This window comes from Pseudoliparis swirei, chromosome 1, assembly GCF_029220125.1.
Source record: "Pseudoliparis swirei isolate HS2019 ecotype Mariana Trench chromosome 1, NWPU_hadal_v1, whole genome shotgun sequence".
Taxonomy (NCBI): Eukaryota; Metazoa; Chordata; class Actinopteri; order Perciformes; family Liparidae; genus Pseudoliparis; species Pseudoliparis swirei.
This window is the reverse complement of record NC_079388.1, coordinates 14546155-14570068: the sequence shown is the minus strand read 5'-3', so window position 1 is coordinate 14570068 and position 23914 is coordinate 14546155. Positions and strand designations below refer to the sequence as shown.

Here is a 23914-nt window from a genome sequence, read left to right as displayed (position 1 = left end):
CAAAGAGGGCCCTTAAAATGTTTGCACTGTCTAGAATGCTTGTGCTTTTTATCTTCTTAATTAGCCAATTATTTTAGATTCCGCTCACGGCAAAGCTGGCATGCTTGTCGGGCAGTCGACCGTCTATCTCATCCGTCGGATGGATTGTCACACGTCTTATGATTAACATTTGGTACACACACATTCACGTCCTCATCAGGACAAACTAAAAGAACTAGAAGAACCGAGATTAAAAGTCATTACATTCACACGCAGACTCAAGCCAAGAGATAATGAGATAGTTAGAGTTGCAAGGAGTTCAGTTCAGTCAACAGTTCAGGCAAGGGCCACCACCACGAGAAAAGGGTGAGGAAAAGATGGGTCAGGAACCACGCGGCGACTCTGAAGAGCCGGGCAGCTCAAGACAATCTGGCAGGGACCAAGATAAGTTGACTTGGATACTGAGGGGCTAATTAGAGAATGAGCCGCAGGTGAGGAGATGGACCAGCTGAGGGCAATCAGTTGATTGCATGGCTGGAGCAAATGGACAGGAGGGCTATCGTGAACAACGAAAACCACACGAAGACGAACTAAGAGGGGCTTAAGGCGCTTGATTCTATCTCATCTAAAATCATGCTTCTGAAAATAGCACGAGTCACCGGGAGAGTTGTTAGGTCAAAGCCTTTTTTTCCTCCTGAGGCCAGCATATGTTTTGAATTATTTGCAATGGGAGTATCTTGTATTTCCACGATTCTACAAACGGCAGCAGCGTATTCTGTGCCGAGCGCCGCACGCTTGTCTTTTTTTTTTGTATGGCCAAACGAGAGCTGAAATATGTTCAAATATGGGTAAAACGCTTCGCTCGTCGCCGTCGCTTTTTTACCCAGCCGGCCGATCACAGTGGAGGAGGGGTGGAACAAGTACCACAAATGTTGCCTACTCCTTGAACCTGAACTTGAACTATTGAACCAAGTGATCAGAGCGTACTCGCCAAGATGTTTTTCAGGCATACATTTCCTTAAATACACTACCGTTCAAAAGTTTGGGATCACCCAGACAATTTCGTGTCTTCCATGAAAAATCACACTTTTATTTATCAAATGAATATACAATATAGTCAAGACATTGACAAGGTTAGAAATAATGATTAATATTTGAAATATTAATTTTGTTCTACAAACTTCAAGCTCAAAGGAAGGCCAGTTGTATAGCTTATATCACCAGCATAACTGTTTTCAGCTGTGCTAACATAATTGCACGGGTTTTCTAATCAGACATTAGTCTTCTGAGGCGATTAGCAAACACAATGTACCATTAGAACACTGGAGTGATTGTTGATGGAAATGGGCCTCTATACACCTCTGGAGATATTTCATTAGAAACCAGACGTTTCCACCTAGAATAGTCATTTACCACATTAACAATGTAGAGAGTGTATTTCTGATTAATGTAATGTTATCTTCATTGAAAAAACAGTGCTTTTCTTTGAAAAATAAAGTCATTTCTAAGTGATCCCAAACTTTTGAACGGTAGTGTATATAGAAGTTAAATGATTTCTCGATATTCCTAATTATTGTAAGGAGTCCTTAACAGTAACCAGTGAACACAGACAGACTATTAAATGCAATATATATATATATATAATTTTATTATTATTATATAATATTCATTATTTAAGGTAAACCGCGCACATTTGGTCATTTGGAAGATGTTATCAAATAAATTACCCCTGTTAACTCCCAGACCCTGCAGACAGACTCGCTCCTGAGCTTATGTGCATGCTGCCTCAGTGCAGGGTAAATATAGCAAGTTTATATTTATGCTGTGAGTCCATCCGACAGCGCTCCGTCTCCCAGTGAGAAGGAGGGACAGAGGGAGGGCAGCAGCAGGTCTTGTGATCACTGGTCTCTGCTGGTCAGGGTGTGTGGCGTCATGCAGCTTGCCCGGACAGCCAGGGGGGGGGGGGGCGTTTTGGCCGCATCACCAGAGGCTCGGGTGTGTGGGTAGCTGCTGCATCCTAACTCGACTCCTGATGCTGACCTCAGCCGCTTATTCATACATCAGCGGCTTTGAAAACGAGTCGTAAAGCTCATAGCTTATCGTGACAATAATGCCGTGATGTATGTCACTTTTTACGAATTGTAGCTGGGACGGCTGCTTGCACCTGCTGTCAACTTGTGGCTGTAAACATCAATGCCAGGGGTGTGCGGATACATTACTGTGCACCTGGTCAGCAGGGTTTCCCATTTCACAGAGCAAAGCTGGTCCATTCTGACGTCGGCCTCAGATCGTGCCATCCCAGACGGATGGGTCGGTTCTTAAGTCGTCAAACACACAATCTGCCGTGTGCACGAATGTACACATGCAACTTATGTACGTGAGGATGACTGTGATCGCTCCCTCCACAAACATGTTGAGTTTGTACACAATTTGTATTTTGAGGGTCATTTCCCCTTCTCAGCTGGCGCACGAGAAACCTTTCATTGTCTGTTGCCCTCTGGTTCTGGTTTTGTGTTCTGTAGCCTTTATTGCTTTGTCTCCGCTCGTTAATTCCCTTAACAGCTTTGTAAAGCAGAGGCGCACCGCATATCACACTTTGGATCACTGTACACACTCGACTCGTGTTGAAACTCTCGCCCCGTAAACTGGCTTTATTTTTTGGGCTCAACTTTTTAAAAATGGTTGTGAAACACATGCAGACATAGCAAGTGGGTATTAAGAACATTGGGAGCCCAGAGACCAATGTCATTCCTGTGGGTGACACATGCCACCCTGCCTATGTCCACGTGCTGAATCATTTTTTCCATCCCTAATTTAGGTCTAAATGCCAGTTTTATTAAGTTTCCCCCTGAGTTTAGTTCAACACAGTTGAATCAAGTATTATATTCCATTCCTTATGACTTTTCTTTTCAAAAGATTGTGTTATTCTTTCTCCGTAGCTTGATGACTGTACGCTGCAGCTCTCCCACAATGGCACCTATCTGGATCTGGAGTCCTCTCTGGCCGAGCAAAAGGACGAGCTGGAGGGCTTTCAGCAGGATGACACAGGGTGAGACGGATTCACATTTATACCTCTCCAGATATTCTTATCCACTCTGTCTTCTCTGTCAAAACATCTCCCCCCCCCTGACACACACACACATATATCTTTCCTGGGTTTCTCCATTCTTATAAAATGGGAAGAATCACAAGCCGCTGGATATGGATTTCTTGGAAGCACAAGTTCATGGAAAGTATGAAGCGCTGTGGAAAGCGAGACAGATGTGCCCTCCCCTCCACGGCTGCAGCTCTCTGGCTGTGTTTTTACAATAATTGATATTTTGATGTTTGTGACATCATTTTACAGTGGGCAAACCAGAAGAAACAGCATGATTACTTTGTAACAGCACCGCGGTCCGGTGTCTTCAGTCTCTCATACCTCCCAGAGGCAGTGTCTGTCTTTCAGGTTAACAAGAGAAGCTCTGCTGCTTGGGAATTGTACTGTATAGCAACAAGTCGTACGGCAGTGGTGCTCATGAGTTTAGATCCTGACAAATCTAGTCTTGTTTGTGTGAAGCAGCAGCTCAGTGTCGCCAGGTGTACGGTAATCATCCAATCTGGATGCAACTGCAGCTCTCTGTGTGATCAACAATGAAAAAAAGTACAAATATAAGAATTTCAATATGGTTAAATATATATATATATATATACACTACCGTTCAAAAGTTTGGGGTCACTTAGAAATGTCTTTATTTTTCAAAGAAAACCACTGTTTTTTCAATAAAGATAACATTAATCAAAAATACACTCTATACATTGTTAATGTGGTAAATGACTATTCTAGGTGGAAGTGTCTGGTTTCTAATGAAATATCTCCAGAGGTGTATAGAGGCCCATTTCCATCAACTATCACTCCAGTGTTCTAATGGTACATTGTGTTTGCTAATCGCCTTAGAAGACTAATATCTGATTAGAAAACCCGTGCAATTATGCTAGCACAGCTGAAAACAGTTATGCTGGTGATATAAGCTATAACTGGCCTTCCTTTGAGCTTGAAGTTTGAAGAACAAAATGAATACTTCAAATATTAATCATTATTTCTAACCTTGTCAATGTCTTGACTATATGTTCTATGAAATGTTCAATTCATTTGATAAATAAAAGTGTGAGTTTCCATGGAAGACACGAAATTGTCTGGGTGACCCCAAACTTTTGAACGGTAGTGTATACATATATTTGTTGTTGTTGTTCCATATAGTGATTTCCTAGGTATTACCAGTCGTTTATGGAGAGTATGTTGATCTGTTTGGAGACTTAGATAAGTGTCTGAGTGTGGTTGTTTCCATGTGTACGTTAACTTGTTTGTCAAAGTGGGTGTGGCTGCGTCTCTCTTATGCACCTGGTAAGCCACGTGACAGAGGATGGACAGGTGTATAGAGACGTGTGTGTCTTTCTGAAGTGGTTTGGATCTCGGGGAACCGGTTGGATTGGACAGATCAGACAGAAGTTTTCTCATCCAAGGTCAGACTGCACTGACGGAAGGAAATGAATCACACATGTGGTTGGGTTTGCCCCTTTCTTGGCATAACATCACAAAGGATGTTAGATTCTCACTAAGCGCGTCCTGTCCTCCCTGTCAGAAGAACACTGTTTATATACCGCCAAAAATGAATAAACTAATTATACTCAAGATCTCTGCCTCAAACCACACATTTTACTTGAGAGTCAGGCAGGTTTTGTTGGCTGCCTTAAACGCCATATAGCGGTGGTGAATGTTGGGAGTGTGAAGGCGTGTCTCTTCGTTTAATACAGTTCTTCATCAGCAGCACATGAGTCTTTTACAGCGGAAGCTTCTCTAATCTTATAATATTTACAACAAATAAACACAGATTAAATACTTAAAGCAAAGTAATTGTCTTGTTTTTCTTCTTCTTTGCTTTCTCTTGCTTTTACTGTTTCTGTTGAGGTATTTAACATGTTAAGTGCCTTTAAGTAACTTTTAAAGCCCTGCCTTTTAAAAATACAATGTATTATTATTGCAATTCGTTAAGCATGACCATTAAAATCTGCTGATCAGTATGATGGTATTGTGGAGATTGGCTTATGGATACTATTCACATGGGAAATAGATACAAACACTTGTTTTAAAGAATAGATGCGGCGTGTTGTGATTCCACTGCTCACCACAGAGGACAGCGCAGAGGATGCTTTCACTAAAGGAGATCACAAAGCAGGAGGACACGGCTGTCTGTCATGGAGAGCAGTCTTTCTCCAGGCCACGATAACTGTTTGAGTATTATTCAAAATATATTGAAATAGCAATTTCAATCTTCCCTCCTCTCTAGCGTTGTTTTACTAACAAAAACACCCCTTCTTATCCTCACAGTCTTTGACAGTCTCACATCCAATCCAATGGTGGCATCTTGGGTCTAATTTTCCTCACATTGTTCTGACTGGCGTGATGCGTCATTGACACCTGTCATTCTCACACGAGATATGGAAAATGAAAAAGAATTTTCAAGAAAAACACAGTCGGCTATCAGCATCTCAGCAGGTCGTGTTACAGTTTTTGCTCTATTTTCCGAGCAGAGCTGATAACAGCAGCATAACAGAAGGATAGGAGGGCGGACGGTTTCTTGTTTGGGTGTGTGTGTCATCCTCTGCATGTAATCTGAGCAGTGCTTTCCCCGTGTGGATTGGATGCTATCAGAAGGTCAGCGATGGAAGTCAGTGATTAGCTCCCACAGATTGGAAGATAACAATTGAGGTCTGGAGAAAGAGAGAGAGAGAGAGAGAAAGAGAGTGGAGGTGCTCTCCAAATACCATCATCCTTCACCCGTATGTTTGTGTGTGCTCCTTTTTGTTTTCCCACTGGAATTATGCTGTGGATGAATGTGTGCTCACGCTGGTATGCAGGGATGTGTGTGCGCATGTGTGTTGTGTCTGCTCCGGCACTTTTGCGATCTGTCCTCAAGACTCAGATGCGTATCAGGATAGAGGGGGGTGGGGTGGGGGGGGGGGGCTGTACAAATCCAATGCAGGCCGCTGTTTGTCTGCACGATTCCCATCATGCCGACGGCCTCTGCATTATATAAAACGGTCCATCATAACAAGTCCTTGCCTCATAGTGTTTGCGTTCAAATACAAAGTAAAACTAATTATATTTTGAATGGAGACGGATCTCTTCACTGAGGCGAAGGGTTGTTGGTGAAATGGTGCAGTAACTTCAAAACATCATTGCTTTCATAAAGACCTTCTTATGCTTTCCTTTCTTCCGTCAGGTCCAGAGGGAAGAAGCACAGCGTTATTCTACGAACCCAGCTGACCGTCCGTGTGCACGCCTGCATCGGTGAGTGCTGTGTGACATGTTTATATACCTGTTCAACACAAGGTTCTCCCTGGACACACACACACACACACATGCCCAGTCGAACACATGAGAACACATTGCGCTGTCCAGGGGTTTACACATGGAACATGCTGCTGTCAGACATGAGACCTCCCAGGCAGAGGCACCTTTGGGAAATTTCTCCAATTCAACGTGGGATTGTGATAATTTTTTGAGCATTTGCTTTCAACATGTATGACGGGAGCTTTTTACACAGTTTTCGAGGGAGAAAAGTGAACGGAACCTTTTCATGTGCATGCTGCCATAAATACATATTTGTGTTCCCCCCTTCTGGGGCTGGGAAAGGCTTCACAGTGTGATGCCCTTAACTCTTCCTCGTCTGGGAGAGTGAAGACAAGGAGGGAGGAGGAGACAGAGTGTGTGTCTCATTGAAAGTTAGATGGTGCTTGAAGAAATATATCACAGCACGATGATGAGAGGGGGAAGAAAGAACTGATTGTAACATATGCAAGGGAGGGAAGGAATGATAGGAGATATCAAGCAACACACACATCCTCATTTTGATCTAGCTTCTATAAATACCTTTTTTTCATTTCGCACCATGTAAGTTTGTCCAATACTTTTATTTGGACTAAATACCTGCAAAACGAATGAAAGTACCATCAGTCTTACGTGTGAGCATCACAGTGCCCATGGATACCCTCACGGAGCTGCTAGCATAGCTGTAGACTGTTAAACACACACATTTTGCCAACATCGAGCCCATTTGACAGAAGTCGTCACTTAAAATTTTAAATAATTCAGAATTCAGTGTACATTTTCTCACTCTCGAATTCCGTCTATTTTCTTAATGCTCCGAGAACACGCGGATGATTTTTCTGTCTGTTTTCTCATAACTTTAACATAGCGGCCCGGTCCTATAACAAGCGATGTAATCCTGTTTCTGTCTGCCACTCACTCTTCTTTATATCACCCCGCACTAGTCTCTGCTCACTTCTTTCCTCCATGTCTGCTGCACGGTCCACATTCTTCATGCCAGTGATAGCGGTGCTAATTCTGGATCCTAGATGCTTTGCCCCGGATTGGTTGAGAATGTGATGAGGTGAAAGGTCACGATGACTGGGACTAATCGTGCTAAGGAGAGAAAATGAACACCTACAGAAAAGAATCGCTTTGTGACAGCTTCTTTTCATGTTTACACTATAAAATAAAAAGTGTTAAGAAGAAAATAATGACTAAACTATTATCATACAAGTCATTTTGATATATATGTTTGCAACATGCTGTAGCAATTTCTATTCAACCAATGTAAGGGACTTAAACACCTGAACTTACTAGATTGCTCTGGACAAACACTCAAAAGACCTTTAAAAAAACCAGTATTCTCAATTAAACCTCACTACATTCTGTTAATAAATATATAAATGAGTTACTTAAAAATATGGATCTGTTGCTTGTCCACATATTCACTTGTTACTACCACATGAACCCCACTTTACATCTGCATATTAGAACACAATGTCACTTTTAAAGCCTCTTACTCCCGTTTCCTCCATGAGTTGAGTTTTTCTTAAAACATAATAATGACAAGCGTGTTCCCTGCTCTGCTCCCTGTGTGTGTGTGGAGGCGGAGCAGAGGATACTAATGATCGTGGGACACTTGATCTATGGCGCTCAGTGTTTCGTCGCGGCTGTGTGCCGCTGCAGAATGACTCCAAGGGAAACAAGAATGCACATATGAGATGCATTTATCTTACAACGGCGAGAGTGAAACTTGAATTTGACCAAAGATTCCAGATTTTTATTCAGCATGACAACAGATGCTGAGCAACAACCTGATCCAGAGTTGATACTCTGGAGTGGCACTTTGTAATCCTGCGGCATCGGACGGACGTATAATCTGATAGCGTGAGCCAGTCACAGCGATCCATTCACTTTAGAGATCTACTGACCATTTTCAACCCCTTCTCAGCGTTGCTTCAATGAGACACTTCAGCCATCCGCTCATCTGACAGTTTAAAACTCTCTAATCCTTTCAGTGCCTTGACCTTGAAATCACCAAAGAATGGGTCAGCATACTATTCATGAAGTGGAAATTCTGTCACAATCAAGAATGTAAATTGCTTGTGGAATCAAGTATCTGTGAATCAATATGACTTGGTGTGTATAGGAGGCTTGAATGCCGTGGCTTTGGGTTGAACTCATGGATAGCTGACCCGTGCCATGTGACATAGAAAGGATCACTTCCGTACAGATTTTCCTAATCTTGCCGTCTTCATCTGCTTTCAGGTTTGATTGACACGAGGATCAGGATTTGATTGTATTTAGGTCAAATGTTCGGGAAATCCTTCAGTTGTTCGTTGATCTTCTTTCAGGGCCACGAGGTTTAAAAGAAAAAGGGGAGTGCAACTTTAAGAACGACGGCTCTCCTTGGCATCACTGCTAACGGAGAGATCAAATTACATTCAGGTTTGCCAATTTGGGATTAAGGATGCTCTCTGATGCGTGTATGAGTGAGTGAGGCTGTGATAATGTGTGTGAGTTAATGACTTTTTTCCTGTTGTATATGAGAAGGAGAACACTCTGGCAGGCTCAGCGAAGCAGTGACTCTCTCTTCTGGTGTAAGCACTTCTCTGCACTGGAGAGGCTTCTGTGGCACTTTCATGATCCAGCTCGCTGTATTTTCCTCACTGGGAGATTAGCGTCAATTTAACAGGAATTTATCTTTTAATGCAGGGTTGGTGTCCAGAGTGTCCTCGGTTTCAAGTCGAACAACGTTCAGCCCGAGCCTCTTTTCACATCTACTCAAGCATCTCTCTTTCATTTGTTCCGTTGTCTCTCAATACCTACTCGTGTGCCCTGCTTCCTTACATTTCCTCCCCTTCTCCCAGTTAATCCCGTGGTCCGCAGACTCGTGAAGAGTGCCAGTCGGAAACCCTTATTTTAGAGTCCATTTGAGCAGTTTCTGGCACAGCAGCGGTGTTGTAGCCGACGGGTGGAGTGGAGAGAGGTGGTCCAGGTGGGTGAAGCGGTGCCAATCAGCCTATTGCGGTTGGATATTCTTGGTGTGTATTTGACGATTTTTCTTGTCTGTGTCGCAGGGGGTCACTTAAAACATCGTGATTCATCATGTAGGAACCCCAAAAATATTTCTATATACCCTGACAGATGCTGGATTTCTAGGGTCTAAAAAAACGTGATGACATTATGTTGGATATATTCATGAGTGAGCCTGCAGGACTAACATTGAAAATAATCATGGGGAGTTCATGGGGGGAAGATGTTGACCACAATTCAGCTGGATAGGCCAGGTTCAGAGAAGAGGACGGGGCAGAGAGAGAGAGAGAGAGAGAGTTTTGGCAACTTTTTAAACTAAATATTAGCCTGTACGCTCGGGTAATAAAACCATGATCTCCCGGTTAAACTTGAACCACCGGGTCCTCGTCATTCTGCTAGCTCCCCAGCGAAAGATAATATTTACAGACATTTCTATCAGGATCCCCTTGAATGTGTTGCTTCTTATAACAGCCTAGATGTGTACGGAGCAGGATATTTTATAGTTGAAAATAAACTCCGATAGACACTGTTTGTAAACCACCTGAAAACTATGAGAGTCGATTAATCGTTCCGGCTGATAGCTCTAAACACACAGCAAATGTTATAGTTATCGAGTCATTATGTCATCCGATACGGTAACATTCAATTTGTACTCTGGCAAACTGTAATTTTCTCATTTGTACTAAATGTAACAAAGTGCACATTAGCAGAATGTTTTCCGCTTTTGTTTCCCATGGCGGCCTCATTTCCCAGCCTGCCCTGAAGTGAAAGGATATGCAGTAATTAAATACAGTTTAAAGTGATCAGATAAAGAAAGGGTATGCCGTCTGACAGGTAAAGCCTCCTGTAATGAGTTGTACTGCAGGTGAAAACAAAAGAAGCTGGCATGTGTTTTGGAGCCTATTCAATCCCTTGGCAGGTACCTCTGGAATGTAACCCTTTTTCAAAAAAATGTGTCTCCCATATACCGCTGGTGCCCAATTATCCATATCTAATCGCCCCACGCGGTAATGTGAAAGAGAGAAAGGGGGGGGGGGGGGTGGAGGTGTAGTGAAGGTTGACTTTTTACTTTCCTCTGATCGGGCTTTTGCATAAGAAATTGAACAGCTTGTCAAAAACGGAGTCAAAGATTGTGTTGCATCTGTCCGTCTTTTCCAGTTGTATTTTTTTTTTACAAAAGTAATAATAAGCCACCGTACACAATCAAAGGTTTATAGTAACTGTACTTATACACTTTAAAGAGATGTTTTCAGGTAGCATCAGGCAAGATCTCTGTAAATATGAGCTTACTGACATGGTGGTCTCTGGTGAAAAAAGCAGTAGTCACTATTCAGTTTGGATTTACCCATTGGGGGGGGGGGGGGGGGCGGTGGTAGTGACAGCAATCTGTCTTTGAGATGCTGCAGAATGAGATGACTGCAGCTGCTTCAAACAGTGATTTACCGTGTTGGTGTCCCCCCCCCCGCTGTGGGAGATAAGGCCTGGTAATGGCATGGTGTGACAGGGAGATAATGCTTTGTGATGGGTAAACTGGGGGGGGGGTCAGTGGTACAGGACATCTGTGGCTGTGCAGTTGGACATAATAAATGGTTTTGCTGACACGCTGCACTCTAGTATCCGTGCCAATCTGAGCCAACTACTTTTCAATCTCGCGTCGTATCCCCCTCATCCTCTCTTAATCTACTTTGCTTTCCATCGTCTATTTGTCTCCATTTCTCTTCCCCATCTCCTAAATGGTTTCATTCAAACACTCACCACTTGTTTAACCTGTGCAGCCTCTTTCTTTTCCTGGCCTGGCCGCTCTGATCTCTACATCTATATTTACTCTGCTCAGCTTCACATGCGGTTTGTGACTCTTTGTTCTCTTTGAACACCTGTGGCTTTGGCTCAAGAAATTGGGCCTTATGAATGTGGCAGCGGGGGGTGTTTACTGTTTAGGCTCGGCTGCAGAGTGGGTGGAGCGGGGGTGTGGTTCAGGGAACGGTGTCTGATTGTCATCAGCTGGACTGATTGGTAATCAGTCCAGCTGATGACGATCGGTGTTTGTGTATCTGAGTCTGTCTCCATAAAGGAGCTGGACAGACGGAAGATCAGGAGTGTGGAGAGCAGAGACAGGCCTAAGACAATAAAAGTTATTCTTGAACATCACTCTGGCTGCTCATTCTTTGGTGATTAGAGGAGAACCTACTGGTGAAGGCTAGAAACTTGTCACCATGAACATTCTGTCTGTGTGTGTGAGTCAACAAGTATATTTTGCCTACCGAATGTTTATTATGCTCTTTGACAAGTTTAGACCCGTCACTCAATCTGTTTTATCTGTGCGTAGGCATACAATCTCCGTGCAAATGTGTTTTTATGTGTCTGCACTTGGTTTTCGCTCCCTCATAATCACCTGGAATCCGTAGTTGTGCGTTCAGAACACAGGGCACGCTGCGAGCTTTTCATCTGCGTTTTCACAGAGAGAAAGAAGGAAAGAGAAAAACACTCAAATAGTTTCCCCTCGTCAGCAGCTGAGACCCCGAGGAGCGACTGAGAGCATTGCGCCCGCATGACTCATGCCTTAGTTACTGCTGTGGGCTGATGAGGCATTAGGGATGAAGGTGTAGAGCAGTGGAAGTGGTAGGATAGCTTCACAGCGGGAGCTGCTGTCGAAAATCCTGTCACACACATCTATCCTGCAGCTGCTCTCGGTTCCGAACTCTCCAACTGTAAATAACTTGCTGTCTTAATTCTTAGTTGGTGGAGGGGACTCGGGTCCAAAGACAGTGAAATGTCCTCTGTTGCAGTCAGCCATACGCAGACAGGAATAACATGTGTGTGTATTGCACTGCTTACACCCAGCAGTCAAGCTTTTACTATGCATTAGACCTTCAATGGGATTATGTACAGTTTTATGTTATTTTTTCTGTGTAATCCAGTTGTATGTTGTAGCTGTGCATTTCTTGTGATCAGTGGCTTTGGTGGGATGCATCCCGTCTGTGTGTTGCAGTGTTTCCACTTTCTGTGGATGTGGCAGGTTTTTTTCTTCTTCCCTGGGCTCTTTTATGCTGACAGACACGAGAAGCTTCTGGGACTGAGGCAGTTTGGGATTTTGTTCTTCCTAGCACTCTTGCTGGAATAAATATATTGCATATGTGCGCGTGTCTTTGGCTTTGAATGAGTCTGCATGTTATATCTGGGATTGTTCATATACGCAGCTGAGTGTACCTGCACGATGCTCCATCTGGCCTGTTTGAATCCTTTTGAAGCTATTACATAATGCAATAAAACATTACAATGACCAAAAGCTAAACATCCAGAACACACAATGGAGAGTCTGCGTGCTTGGCATCTCATCCAGCCGTGAGGGTTTGAGAGATGATGGGTTTGGGATGTGTGGAGGGAGACGGGGAGAGGGATGATTTCCAGGGGAAATGGTGAATCACTTAGGGAAGAATACATAAGGGAGAAACAAAGCAAGGAGGAAATGCACCTGCCAGACACAGCAGCAGCAGCAGCAGCTGTCCAGCAGCTCCACAAGTTATGTCATAGCTCTGTGGTCCACTGACTTACAGGTGAGGAGGTTGAGGGAAGGGAGGCAACTTTGCCATGGTGATACAATTAGTTTTATAATTTGAAATGGCTGCTATTTTTGGGTTTCAGACTCCAGACTGTAACATTTCGGGAATATTGCTTTGGCAGTTAGATTTTGAGAATAATTTGGCTGGACTGACAGAGTTAATTTTGCTTCTAACTCTAGTACATCAAAATAAATATACATACAATATATATGTATATATATATATATGTATATATATATATAAATAAACAAATGGTTGCTGCAGTTATACAGTGTATCTTACCTTATCTTATTTGAACCTAAATTGAAGTCTTCAGTAGAAATATGTTCTACTTATTTCTGTCTTTTCTTTATTTGTATTTTAAATTTGTATTATTATTCTTTTCTATTTATTTAAGTTTTTCTTTTTGTCATTTACAATGTTTTGTTGCAGGTTTTTTTGTTCAGTGAAACTGAAAAGAAAAGAAAAAAGGAAAACAAATCAAGTCTTTACCCTGATATCTAATCATCAACATTACGGGGACCTGATTTTATTCCCCAAAAGGAAGGTGAGTCCCCACAATGTGTAAACAGACCCCATAAGTCATAAAAACACATGTCCCTGGGCCCTCTATCACCAACTATAAGCCAAGACCAGCAGGCGGAATATAGGCCCAAAAACACTAAAGAGGTATGTTCTCTTCTGGCAAATATTTGTAACTATGCCAGAACTCCCTTTATAGCTTTTGTCTGATGTCATCATACCTGCTACATGAGGCTCACACACAGAAATAAACAGACAAATGTGGTATGCGTCACAGCAGGATTTCATTGAGCTAATCTGTTTACCCGCTCTGGCTGCTGTTAGTCTTACTCCGGTTTCTCCGTCACTTTCTTCTGTTAGCTTTTCTCACTCACTCTTTTATCTGTCCGTCTTCCTTTTCTCTTTATTGTCAGGATTCTATTCTCAATCCAGCCAATTGATTTGGGTGACTCACCATCAACATCTTGAAATGATCAACACATACATACATAATCATCAGTTCTAATTTTACTTTAGACATTGATTAATATCCCTGCGTTTTTCAGTTTTATTCCTGCCATTGCACCAGCCTGGGGAATCTTTATCACAATGCTCTAGGAGAGAGAGAGAGAGACTAAGGTAGGGTGAGAGAGCGAGGGAAAACACTGGGCGCTTGTTTCACACGTGTACGCTTGCATGTGGGATTGAACGCCATCATATTTCCCACAATCAGCTTTTGTGTCTGTCTGCACGATGCAAAAAAATCAGGTCACGCTTTTTAACAATGCAGATGAAAGACAGAGCATCCTTTCACACTTTGTCAGTTGCATGCAGCAATTGGATGAAATTAAGTTGAATTAATGACCATATACAATGGTTTTGGTCGTCAATAAGATTGACAGCTTTTTTCATCAGAAATTAAAGAAATTGTTTGACATTATTGATTATTAATTAACTTGTGTTTGTACTTTTACAGTAGTTTTCTGGAGCCCATGTTTAGTGGTGGAAGTGGAAACTTCAGGAAATATAAGGTGCTATTTAATGAGCTTTAGATGCAGATGTGTTTTAGTGACCTTTGGAAAGGGCCAAGCCAGCCAGTTATTTCTGTTTGCAGTCTTTGTGCTAAGCTAAGCTAACCCACTGCTAACTGTCGCTTCATATTTGCCATACGCACATGGAAGACAATCTTCACATCTAACTCTCGGCAAAAGAGCTCATCGTGCATCACAGAAGGATATGCGTCAACATTATATATTCCTCCAACACAGTTTGCAGAAAGCAATCTTTTCAGCACAGAATGCTTGAGAAGTGTGAAGAAGCTTATTTAGTTCCAATGCACATAAGACATTGATTTGTCACGGATATGTCCAGGATACACGGAAGAATTGCCCCTTCAATTACATCTGCTGCTTTCCAAAGTTCTAAACACAGCTGCGTTTGCTCAAAGGAGTTGCTCCAGTCAGTGTTCGTCTTTGCCCGTCAAACACGCTCGACTCCAGGCGAGTGACCTCTGAGGTGAAATGTGGGCGGTGCCGAGTGGGGTCAACCACACACACGTCTTTGCTTTGGGTTGAACCTGCGCCTTTGTACGTCAAAGTTCACCAAAGTTGAACTCCACTGGATGTGAATCTTGTTTTCTCCCCTTTGTGAACGGAAGGCAAACATTGAACAATGTTCATTTCTCGCGAGGCACCACACCCTGTAACCAATCGGATGGGTGGGCGGGACGTTGAGCGAGACTAAAAATGTGATGCTTAAGTCATCCATTCCTTATTTTTTACAACTTATACAGTTTACAGTAGATCCTGAAATGTTGCTCTGAGTATATAATGAGCCGTCACTTCCTGTTTGTTCACTAAGGTAGTCTGTGTGTGAATATCGAGCAGTACGATAGCTACCTGTCATCACGTGGTATCAGCAGAAAGCTGGGTATATTAATGTTGTGGGTAACTATTCCTGTGTGTGTGTGCGTGTGTGTGTATGTGTGTGTGGACTAATTCAGAGGTGCCAGGGCACGTTCTGGTCCTGCTCTCGTGTTTGCGAGGCTGCTTGTGTTTTTATGTGTTTCCATGTGTTTATGTGGCAGTAAGTTTCCTTCCTGAAGACATCTGCTTCTGAGATTCTTTCACGGCTGTTGTCCTTCATCAGGGTTCAAGGTTACAGTCTGGATAGGTTTAACTGCTGGTGTGTGTCTATATATGAAAGTGTGTATGCAGGTATGTTGTGTGTGCTGGATGTCAGTGTGTTCGCTCTAAAATACCGCAGCCATTTGTTTCCACAGGGGTTGACTTATGGGAATCATAAAAAAAGTTTGTTTTCATGTACTCTCAAGTGTTGTTGTACTGTATCTGCCTGGGGACGTGGGTACATGCTTGTGTGGGTATATATGTGTGTGTGTGTGTTTGTGTGTGTGTGTGTGTGTGTGTCATTGCTGAGCCGAGTATAATCTCTGTCTAGGCCCGTCGCCACTCTTTAAATCCTAGAGTGAAACTTTGGAGTTCTCACTCTCTCCCTCTTTTTTCCTCTCTCTGTGTCTCTCAAACACACACACACACACACACACACACACACACACACACACACACACACACACACACACACACACACACTCACTGAGCTCAAGGGGCCTCTATCGTCATCTGTACCATCGGCAGCCTCCAGTATTCAGACTGTAGGCCAAGACCAACATACAACAAATAGACAGTCACAAAATAACCGAGTTCTCCTCAACAGTCGGGTCTTTGCTGCCTGCCAGCTTTTCCTTTTCACTTCACTCGACATGAGACTGAAATCATGCATTATTGTCCAAGCTATATTCAATTGTGACAGATTGATGGAGTATTTGTTCTGTTAATGACAGATTAATGGTCATGCTACTCCACACATATGTGCACGTAAGAAGGAAATATCACCCGTTTGTATCTTTGCACAAAAACCCTTCCAGAGAAATATGAAACACTCGATTTAAAGGCGTCATTTAATTTTGCATCACGTTGCCTTAAAACAAGTGAAAACTAATCCGCCACTTGTGTGACTAGAATGGAGCTACACGGCAGCACTCACACGCACGCACACGCACACACACACACACACACACACACACACACACACACACTCACACACTGTGCGCTGCATGACCTGAATAAAGATTGAACCCATTATGTATATTACAGGATGTTAGACTTCCAACCCGCCTATATTTAGCACGACCAGCACAGAGAGGTAACAACTTCCTGGGATCAAGTTAAGCTCTCCAGCGTGCCATTACACCTCATGCTTCTTTATTTTGGATCCCACTGAAGACCCAGTCTGAAAGCCAACTGACTGATTGGCCCAGACAGCCGTGTAGAGGCTTTTTTAGAGGGGGGGGGGGGGGGATGCAATGAAATCCTTCGGAAACATGAGTCAGCGGTTATAACTGGGCTGTGACCCGCCCTTGACTGACCCATAGACAAAAATTACCACCCTTGTTTGACCTAATGCATGCTTATCAATAAATATCCCTTGACCCAGTGAAGAGGCGCTACACTGATATTATTCCTCTGATGAGGTTTACGTATGTACCGTTGGGGTGTTGTGTCTTTCGATCTGTTATTATGGTGTTTGCATTGGATTGCGTAATCATCAATGCTCAACCTTTTGCAGTAATTACGCTCAATATTTAAGCAGTGGATGGAACAATTATTAAAAGAGGAAAATTATAAAGAAGACGGTTTTATTGTTCTGTTATACTTACTTACAAGGAGGGTAAGGCAACATGAGTTCAGCATCTGTCACATCAAGTTTTTGAGACTCCGACTTCCTCTGCAGAAATACACTGACTTCGTTTTTCCAGAGGGAAGTTGGGATCCACTTTGTACATTGGAGCCAGCATCTAGTGGTCTTGAGAGGAACTGCATCTTCTGATTCTTCCGCATACTCTGTTACTTTTATTGAGGGCTGGGCGATGATCGAATATGATAGTTTATTGTATTTCAATGGAATCGTATTGTAATGAAATCATATATTGATATAAAAAATGCACACTAACTCAAATTCTCAGAAAATCTGATTATTCTTCACTTACGTTTTTTCATTAAATGATAGAATCAAGTTTTGAATGCTCCCAATAGTATTCAACATCATGTGAGTATTTCATACAGAAAATTATTTTCTTTAAAAAAAAGGAAATATGCTATATTTTGTATTTGAAGATATGAAATGACCGTTATTGTGACAGAAGATTTGGGCCATATCTTCCAGACCTACCTTTGTCTCTGTTTATGATCTTCTCTTCTTGAGGGTAATGCAACATCTGGCCATTCAGCTTCTAAATGCTCCACTATGTCCATACTTTCTAAAACATAGTCTGTGTTTGGTGCTGCGCGGGTCGCGTGTTGTATGTTTTTAGAATTAAAAGAAAGTGCTGATGGTGAATAAATCACGGTAATGAGCCCATAGACACAAGAGTCACAAATGGGGACCTGTCATGCTTATAGATGACTTTGAGAAGCTCACATGCTGGATGCCAAACAGATTCTTGTGATTCTCTTGGTTTGCATTTTTGCTCCTGTCAGCTTGCAAAATCTCCCCTTCACACCACTGTTTCTGTAACCGAGTTGACTTTAAGAAACATCTGCTGAGCTGGCTTCCATTGTTTTATCTGAGAACTAGGAATAGTAGCTGTAGATTGATAGTGCCCTTTTTTCTCAAGTCAACTAATCAGAATTAGACCTCATTCAAGTGGAGATGCTGCAATATATCCTTTTGTAAAAACGGGTGGTTTTGAGTGTAATTGCTGTGGATCAGGACGAGTGTAGCCTGAGCTGGCCTGTGTGTTTTTCTGTTTATAGATGGTGCAGTACATGTTGAGGGATTAGTCAAGGCTGAAGGGTCACAGCACTAATCTCATTATGGCAGGAGGGGAAGGAGGCGCTCCTGAACCACTTCGCAGACAGCCTCGGCACTGAGGGAATCCCAGTTTCACTTGAGAGGACACTCCCACATGCACATACAGGTTCTTCCAGTTCTTTTCTGCTATATTCTAAATAAATGGCATATTTGCACTCCATAAAGTATACCTACACCAGGCCCTTTAACACATTATTGAGCCTTTTAATTCTATTTTTTCCCAGAGGGATTTTAAGTCAAAGGAATCATAAACAAACAGGATAATTGGATCATAATACACATGGTGATATAGGTTTATGTCAGTTGAATCCTCATTTGGTGTTCAGCATGTGATAACACCAATGGAAATGTAAACCAAGCTTTCCTTCAATAAAGTTATCATTTAGTCCAGCGTGCAAACCTAAATCTAACCGATGGTGTTCAAGCTCTGATTTCTAGGTGATTTAATTGACTACATTGTTTTCACAGGTGCATTCTGGGAGCAAGTTATTAACAATTGAGTGTGGCATTTCTGTGACAGTGTTTAGCAAACAGCACACACAGGATCTTAGGTTTGAATGATGTGTCTCATGGAGATAGCAGAGTAGTTATTTGTAAAAAGTGTGTTTTAAAATGTCAAGCTTGGTGTAAAGCGGTCATTGTGCTGCTGGTTTAGCATGCCTGGTCAATAGTCACACTACATACATTCTAGGTTTCAGTTATTGTGTCACAAGTACCTGTTTTTTGTGTCAAGGCAAATGTAAAACAAAGTTTATAGGTTATGTGTGTTTTATAAAAAAAGGAAAATGTTGGTTCATCACCAAGAGTTTACTTTTAATCATGTTAGATAAGTGGAGATACCTCATTCTTTCCCCCCTGCTAGAATGAAATTAAAATGTTTAGGATGCAATATGGGACCATAGGACTCGTGAAGGCTGACATGTCGCAGTGCGTGTGAGGTCATGGTGAAACAGTGAGCACAAGAACTGAGAGTCCTCCAAAACAAAACAGTAAAACTCCAAGCGAACCTATAAATGAAATGTGCCTTTCTGCACTCGGCGGCCACTGGTTTACACGTGGGCCTGAGCACACGATCACACAAGTGCACGCACGCACACACACAGCAAGCACGCGCACAAACCACCATGACACATCCCAGTGAGTGTTTCAGCTTTTTTTGGTGACAATAATAAAATCTAGGGTCAGGAAAAAAAGGAGAATGACTAGCAAACGACACGGCGACAGGCAAATCCTCCCTTCAAAAAAATAACCTTTTCAATGTTCCGGCCCTTCCTCCTGACATATCCCCCCATCTCTTCTTTCTTTTAGACTAGTAGAGGGCATCTAATTCATTGTTAAAGTGTTATCCTTCTAGTTTAAGTTGTTATGTCAGTCTCCTGCAAGAGAATATCCTAAGGCAGTATTGTTTGGCCCAGAGGTTGAAGGGGAGAGTCATTTGTTTGAGTTATTTTCAGTTTTAATACGCCATCACTCCCGAAGCGCAGTGTTCAGACAGCTGGATCTCTAAACCTTGCCAATGGGGAAACGGCTCATTGATTATTTAACATGTCAAAGTCTGTTTACGCTGGGGTGGAAGGGTAATTATGCTGACAAGACTTTGTTAGCAAAACAAAAAAAACGTCTTAATAAGTTCCACAAATCTACTATTGGATGTTTACGCGAGCTGAAAGTGTGAGGAACTCAGTCAGTGTGTGTGAATCAAGAAAATAAAGACTTTTGATTCAATAAATACTGTGAAAGAAGGTTTTTTTTATTTGGAAAAGAAATGAAATGACCTCAACCGTCTGGCAGATTTCACAAAATGTGTTGTGAGTATTCCTTGCTATATTAAATGACTGTGGAGATGGTTAAACACATAGTGTGGTGGTGTGCGACCTCTGTTGTCTGACAGCTTATAGTGTGCACCATCTGTACCCAGCTGGGTGATATAGCCCTCATGTATGACCATCAACATGCGGGTCCTCCATGGGTCCATGCAGCGCCGGTGATGCCTTCATCTTGAGTGAAAGTAAAGAGATATGAAAACATGCAACTATCACATTAATATTTCTGGCCCACATTTTGTGATTGGCTTGTATGTGTCTGCCAAGGACTTACAATTTACAAGGACGAGATGCTTCTTATAATAAACTAGAATGGGCACTCGGTAGAGCGCATACCTTTGCATATCACAAGATTGGGCATTGAATTATGAACATTTTGGCATTAGTTGCATGCCAATTGGATAAAAATTGACCGTGCTATGGTAAAAAAGAAGATTTTGACCTTTCCATGACCTTGACCCGATTGATCCCAAAATCGAATCAAATGGTCCCCGGATAATAACCAATCATCCCACCAAATTTCATGCGATTCGGTTTAATACTTTTTGTGTTATGCGAATAACACGCATACAAAAAAATAAAAAATAAATAAATACACGGCGATCAAAACATAACCTTCCGCATTTTCAATGCGAAGGTAACCAGTCCATTCCCTTTGATCATTTTATGTAAAGGACATTGTTGCACAGGAAAATGTCTTGGAGAGGTTTACCATTGTCAGGATATGAAGAATATGTTGCAGAGGAGTAAGAAAAGAAGTCGAGAAATCCGAAAAGTATTCAACTTTTATATCAAAAGAATGATAGAAAACCCAAACATTTTATTTTCTGAAGATTTAAATCTTTGTTTACATTGCTGGTTGTTGACCCCTGTGTAAACTCGAGTTCATTATAATGGCGACATTTATTTCGCACCAACTGCATCACCAGAAGGAATCGAGCCAAGTTTGAGGTTTATCGCTGCTGCCGACGTGCTCCTGGCGGACGTGCAGACGTTCTGGGAAAGGTGACCCCGACGGCCTCGCTCACGGGGAGGAACGCGGACATTACATTGTTGACGGCGGAGGGCAAAGTGTTCTCTCTGTGTCATCGAGTGGCCACTTCTTTCCAGGGAAACCCAGAGAAACCAGAAGGTGGAGGTTATGACTGAGCCTCAGTTTGGGGTCTGTTGTGAATTATCGCATGAGGTCATTGCACCTGCCACTTATCTGTGTTCTCCTCCGTTTACGGGAAGAAATAGCAATAAACCAAATGAGAGGTCACATATACTGTATGAGTGTGGCTCATCATCATCTGAGCGGATTCATTATTACCTTCGCATTGAAAATGCCGGAAGGTTATGTTTTGATCGCCGTGTATTTATTTATTTATTTATTTGTATGCGTGTTATTCGCAAAACTCAAAAAGTATTCAACCGAATCGCATGAAATTTGGTGGGATGATTGTTTATTATCCGGGGATCAGTTGATTAGATTTTGGGATCGATCGGGTCAAAGGTCAAGGTCAAAAGTCATGAACAGGTCAAAATCTTTCGCAGAACTCAAAAAGTATTGAACCGACTCGCATTAAATTTGGTAGGATGATTGTTTATTATCCGAGGACCAGTTGATTAGATTTTGGGATCGATCGGGTCAAAGGTCAAGGTCAAAGGTCATGAACAGGTCAAATCTTCTTGAATCACATGGAATTTGGTGGGATGATTGGTTATTATCCGGGGACCATTTGATTAGATTTTGGGATCAATCGGGTCAAAGGTCAAGGTCATGGAAAGGTCAAAATCTTTTTTTTACCATAGCACGATACATTTTTGTCCAATTGGCATGCAACTAATGCCAAAATGTTCATAATTCAATGCCCAATCTTGTGATATGCGAAGGTATGCGCTCTACCGAGTGCCCGTTCTAGTTTAAGGTAGTGATTATGCCAAAATGATCTCCGTCACATGAGCAATATGTGATGGTAAATTTCAAGTCAGGTTTTCGGGTGTTTGATAACCCACAAAATCACCAGTGTTAATTCATATTAATTCATAAACTGAAGGCCTCGTTGGATTATTCTTTATGTGGAAGGAAACATCAGACTTGACTTCAAAATTGCTCTTCTAACTTTGTACAACACAATCTAAGAAATACACACATATATGTGTATTTGTACTCCCTTGTTATTTTAATAACATACAAATAAAAAAAAGAAGAAGATGGTGCATCACTAAACTAAGCATCTTTTCAATCAGCTGGACAAAGTCAAAAGGATCAAAATCAACATGTATCTCAAGACATGGCGGAGACATCTATGTTTGTGTATTTTTGGAAGGGGAATTCCACGTCTCTGGCTCTCTCGTTTCTCTCCTCGGCCTTGATTACCCAGAAGCAATTGGCTTTCTCTCCTCGAATCAGACCCTGTACTCAGTGGTCACCACTTTCCCTTTCTCTCGTTTTTCTTCTCCCTGTCTGCCCTGTCTCGTTCCGTCTCGTCTTTCCATTCCCATCTCTCGGTTCACCTCTTTCATGTTTGCGTGCGACTGTTCTGCTCCTCACTTTCCCACATGCCGTTCTCTTCGGAGTCACTCCTTCAGTTCCCACACATGGAGAATCACGGCCGGTCGTCTCTTGGCACTAATGATTTGGATGATTTCATCATGTCAGTCGTAGACGATCACAGACGGATTGATGCGGATGGAGAGACAGACAGGCCTGTAATTCGTTGTCTCTGTGTGGCTTGGTAATGATCTTGACCCTGGCCTTGGGATAGCTTAGCTTAGTGACGCTTCCCACTGAGCTGCAGGCAGCAGGCCTGTACCTCTGTACGCTGCTCACCTCCTCCTGATGGACTGAAGGATCTATCACAACACACTAAATCTGGATTTTTAAACACTGATTTTCGAACCCCCTGCTGACACACGGCAGAGTGCACACGTGTTCATACGCACACATGGACGGACGGTAAGAACCCTCAAGTGAACAGACTGTGAGCTCAACGCAGAGCACACATTATTGTTAAATTACTGTCTGCAATTACAAATAAAGGTACTTTTATTTACAGGGGGAATGAATGGAAATTGGAACTTGTTGTTTTTAAGTAATCATTTCAGATCAAACGTCAAAATAAAAATATAACTATGGCGAAATAGTAAAAATATGAAGTTTGTGATAGTATTAGGAGAATAGATGCCCCAGAACATGAACATGGTACCAGCACATGTTACCTTTTTATTTTAAATTGTTTTGTTCATAAGTGTGCCATATCACCATTACGGGTCATTTTAAGTTTAATTATGACAGCACATTTATTTAAAATCTTCTTTGGATCTGTAATTTGATTCCATCCATATAGGCAACATGTATAGCAACAGACGATTCTCTCCCATTCGATCATTATTTATGAGAGCTGTGTACAAGAAAGCTGCCATGCATATCTCAGTTAAGATCAGTACCTTTACACCAATTTTGTAAATGAGCGATAAACTTCACACATTCTGCTAAGAAGGCAACGGGTACGAGCCAATCAGAGGCAGAGTATCACACTTTCTTAATTAACAGACAGCTGCCAATGGCTGAGAAAGAGGTCATTTGGCACGGAGATGAGAAGATGGGAAGACTACCGCGTGCCTGAGGTGGCCTTCCCCCGGAGGAAATGCAAAAACACTCAGAACAGTTCACGGGGGTCACAATTTACAACATTTTAAATGTCATGATAGAAGTGATCTATTTGTGTTCAAGGATCATAGTAATCATTTTGAATATCAGTGTGATGCTCTGAGAGCTCGCACTGCCGTCT

The 23914-nt window shown here is 42.2% G+C and overlaps 1 protein-coding gene across 6 annotated transcripts in view; it reads left to right on the top strand.

Moving 5' to 3' along the window:
• Window positions 1-23914, top strand: part of LOC130198923 (FH1/FH2 domain-containing protein 3-like) — a 55715-nt gene that overhangs the window by 3298 nt on the left and 28503 nt on the right. For 5 of the 6 annotated variants that reach the window (XM_056422074.1, XM_056422059.1, XM_056422042.1 and 2 more), the window contains exons 2-3: window positions 2919-3028; window positions 6240-6307. In XM_056422074.1, coding sequence (XP_056278049.1) covers window positions 2919-3028; window positions 6240-6307 — 178 coding nt within the window. Of the gene's footprint in view, window positions 1-2918; window positions 3029-6239; window positions 6308-9266; window positions 9327-23914 lie in introns of those variants that run through there. The other variant, XM_056422067.1, reaches the window with a different exon arrangement.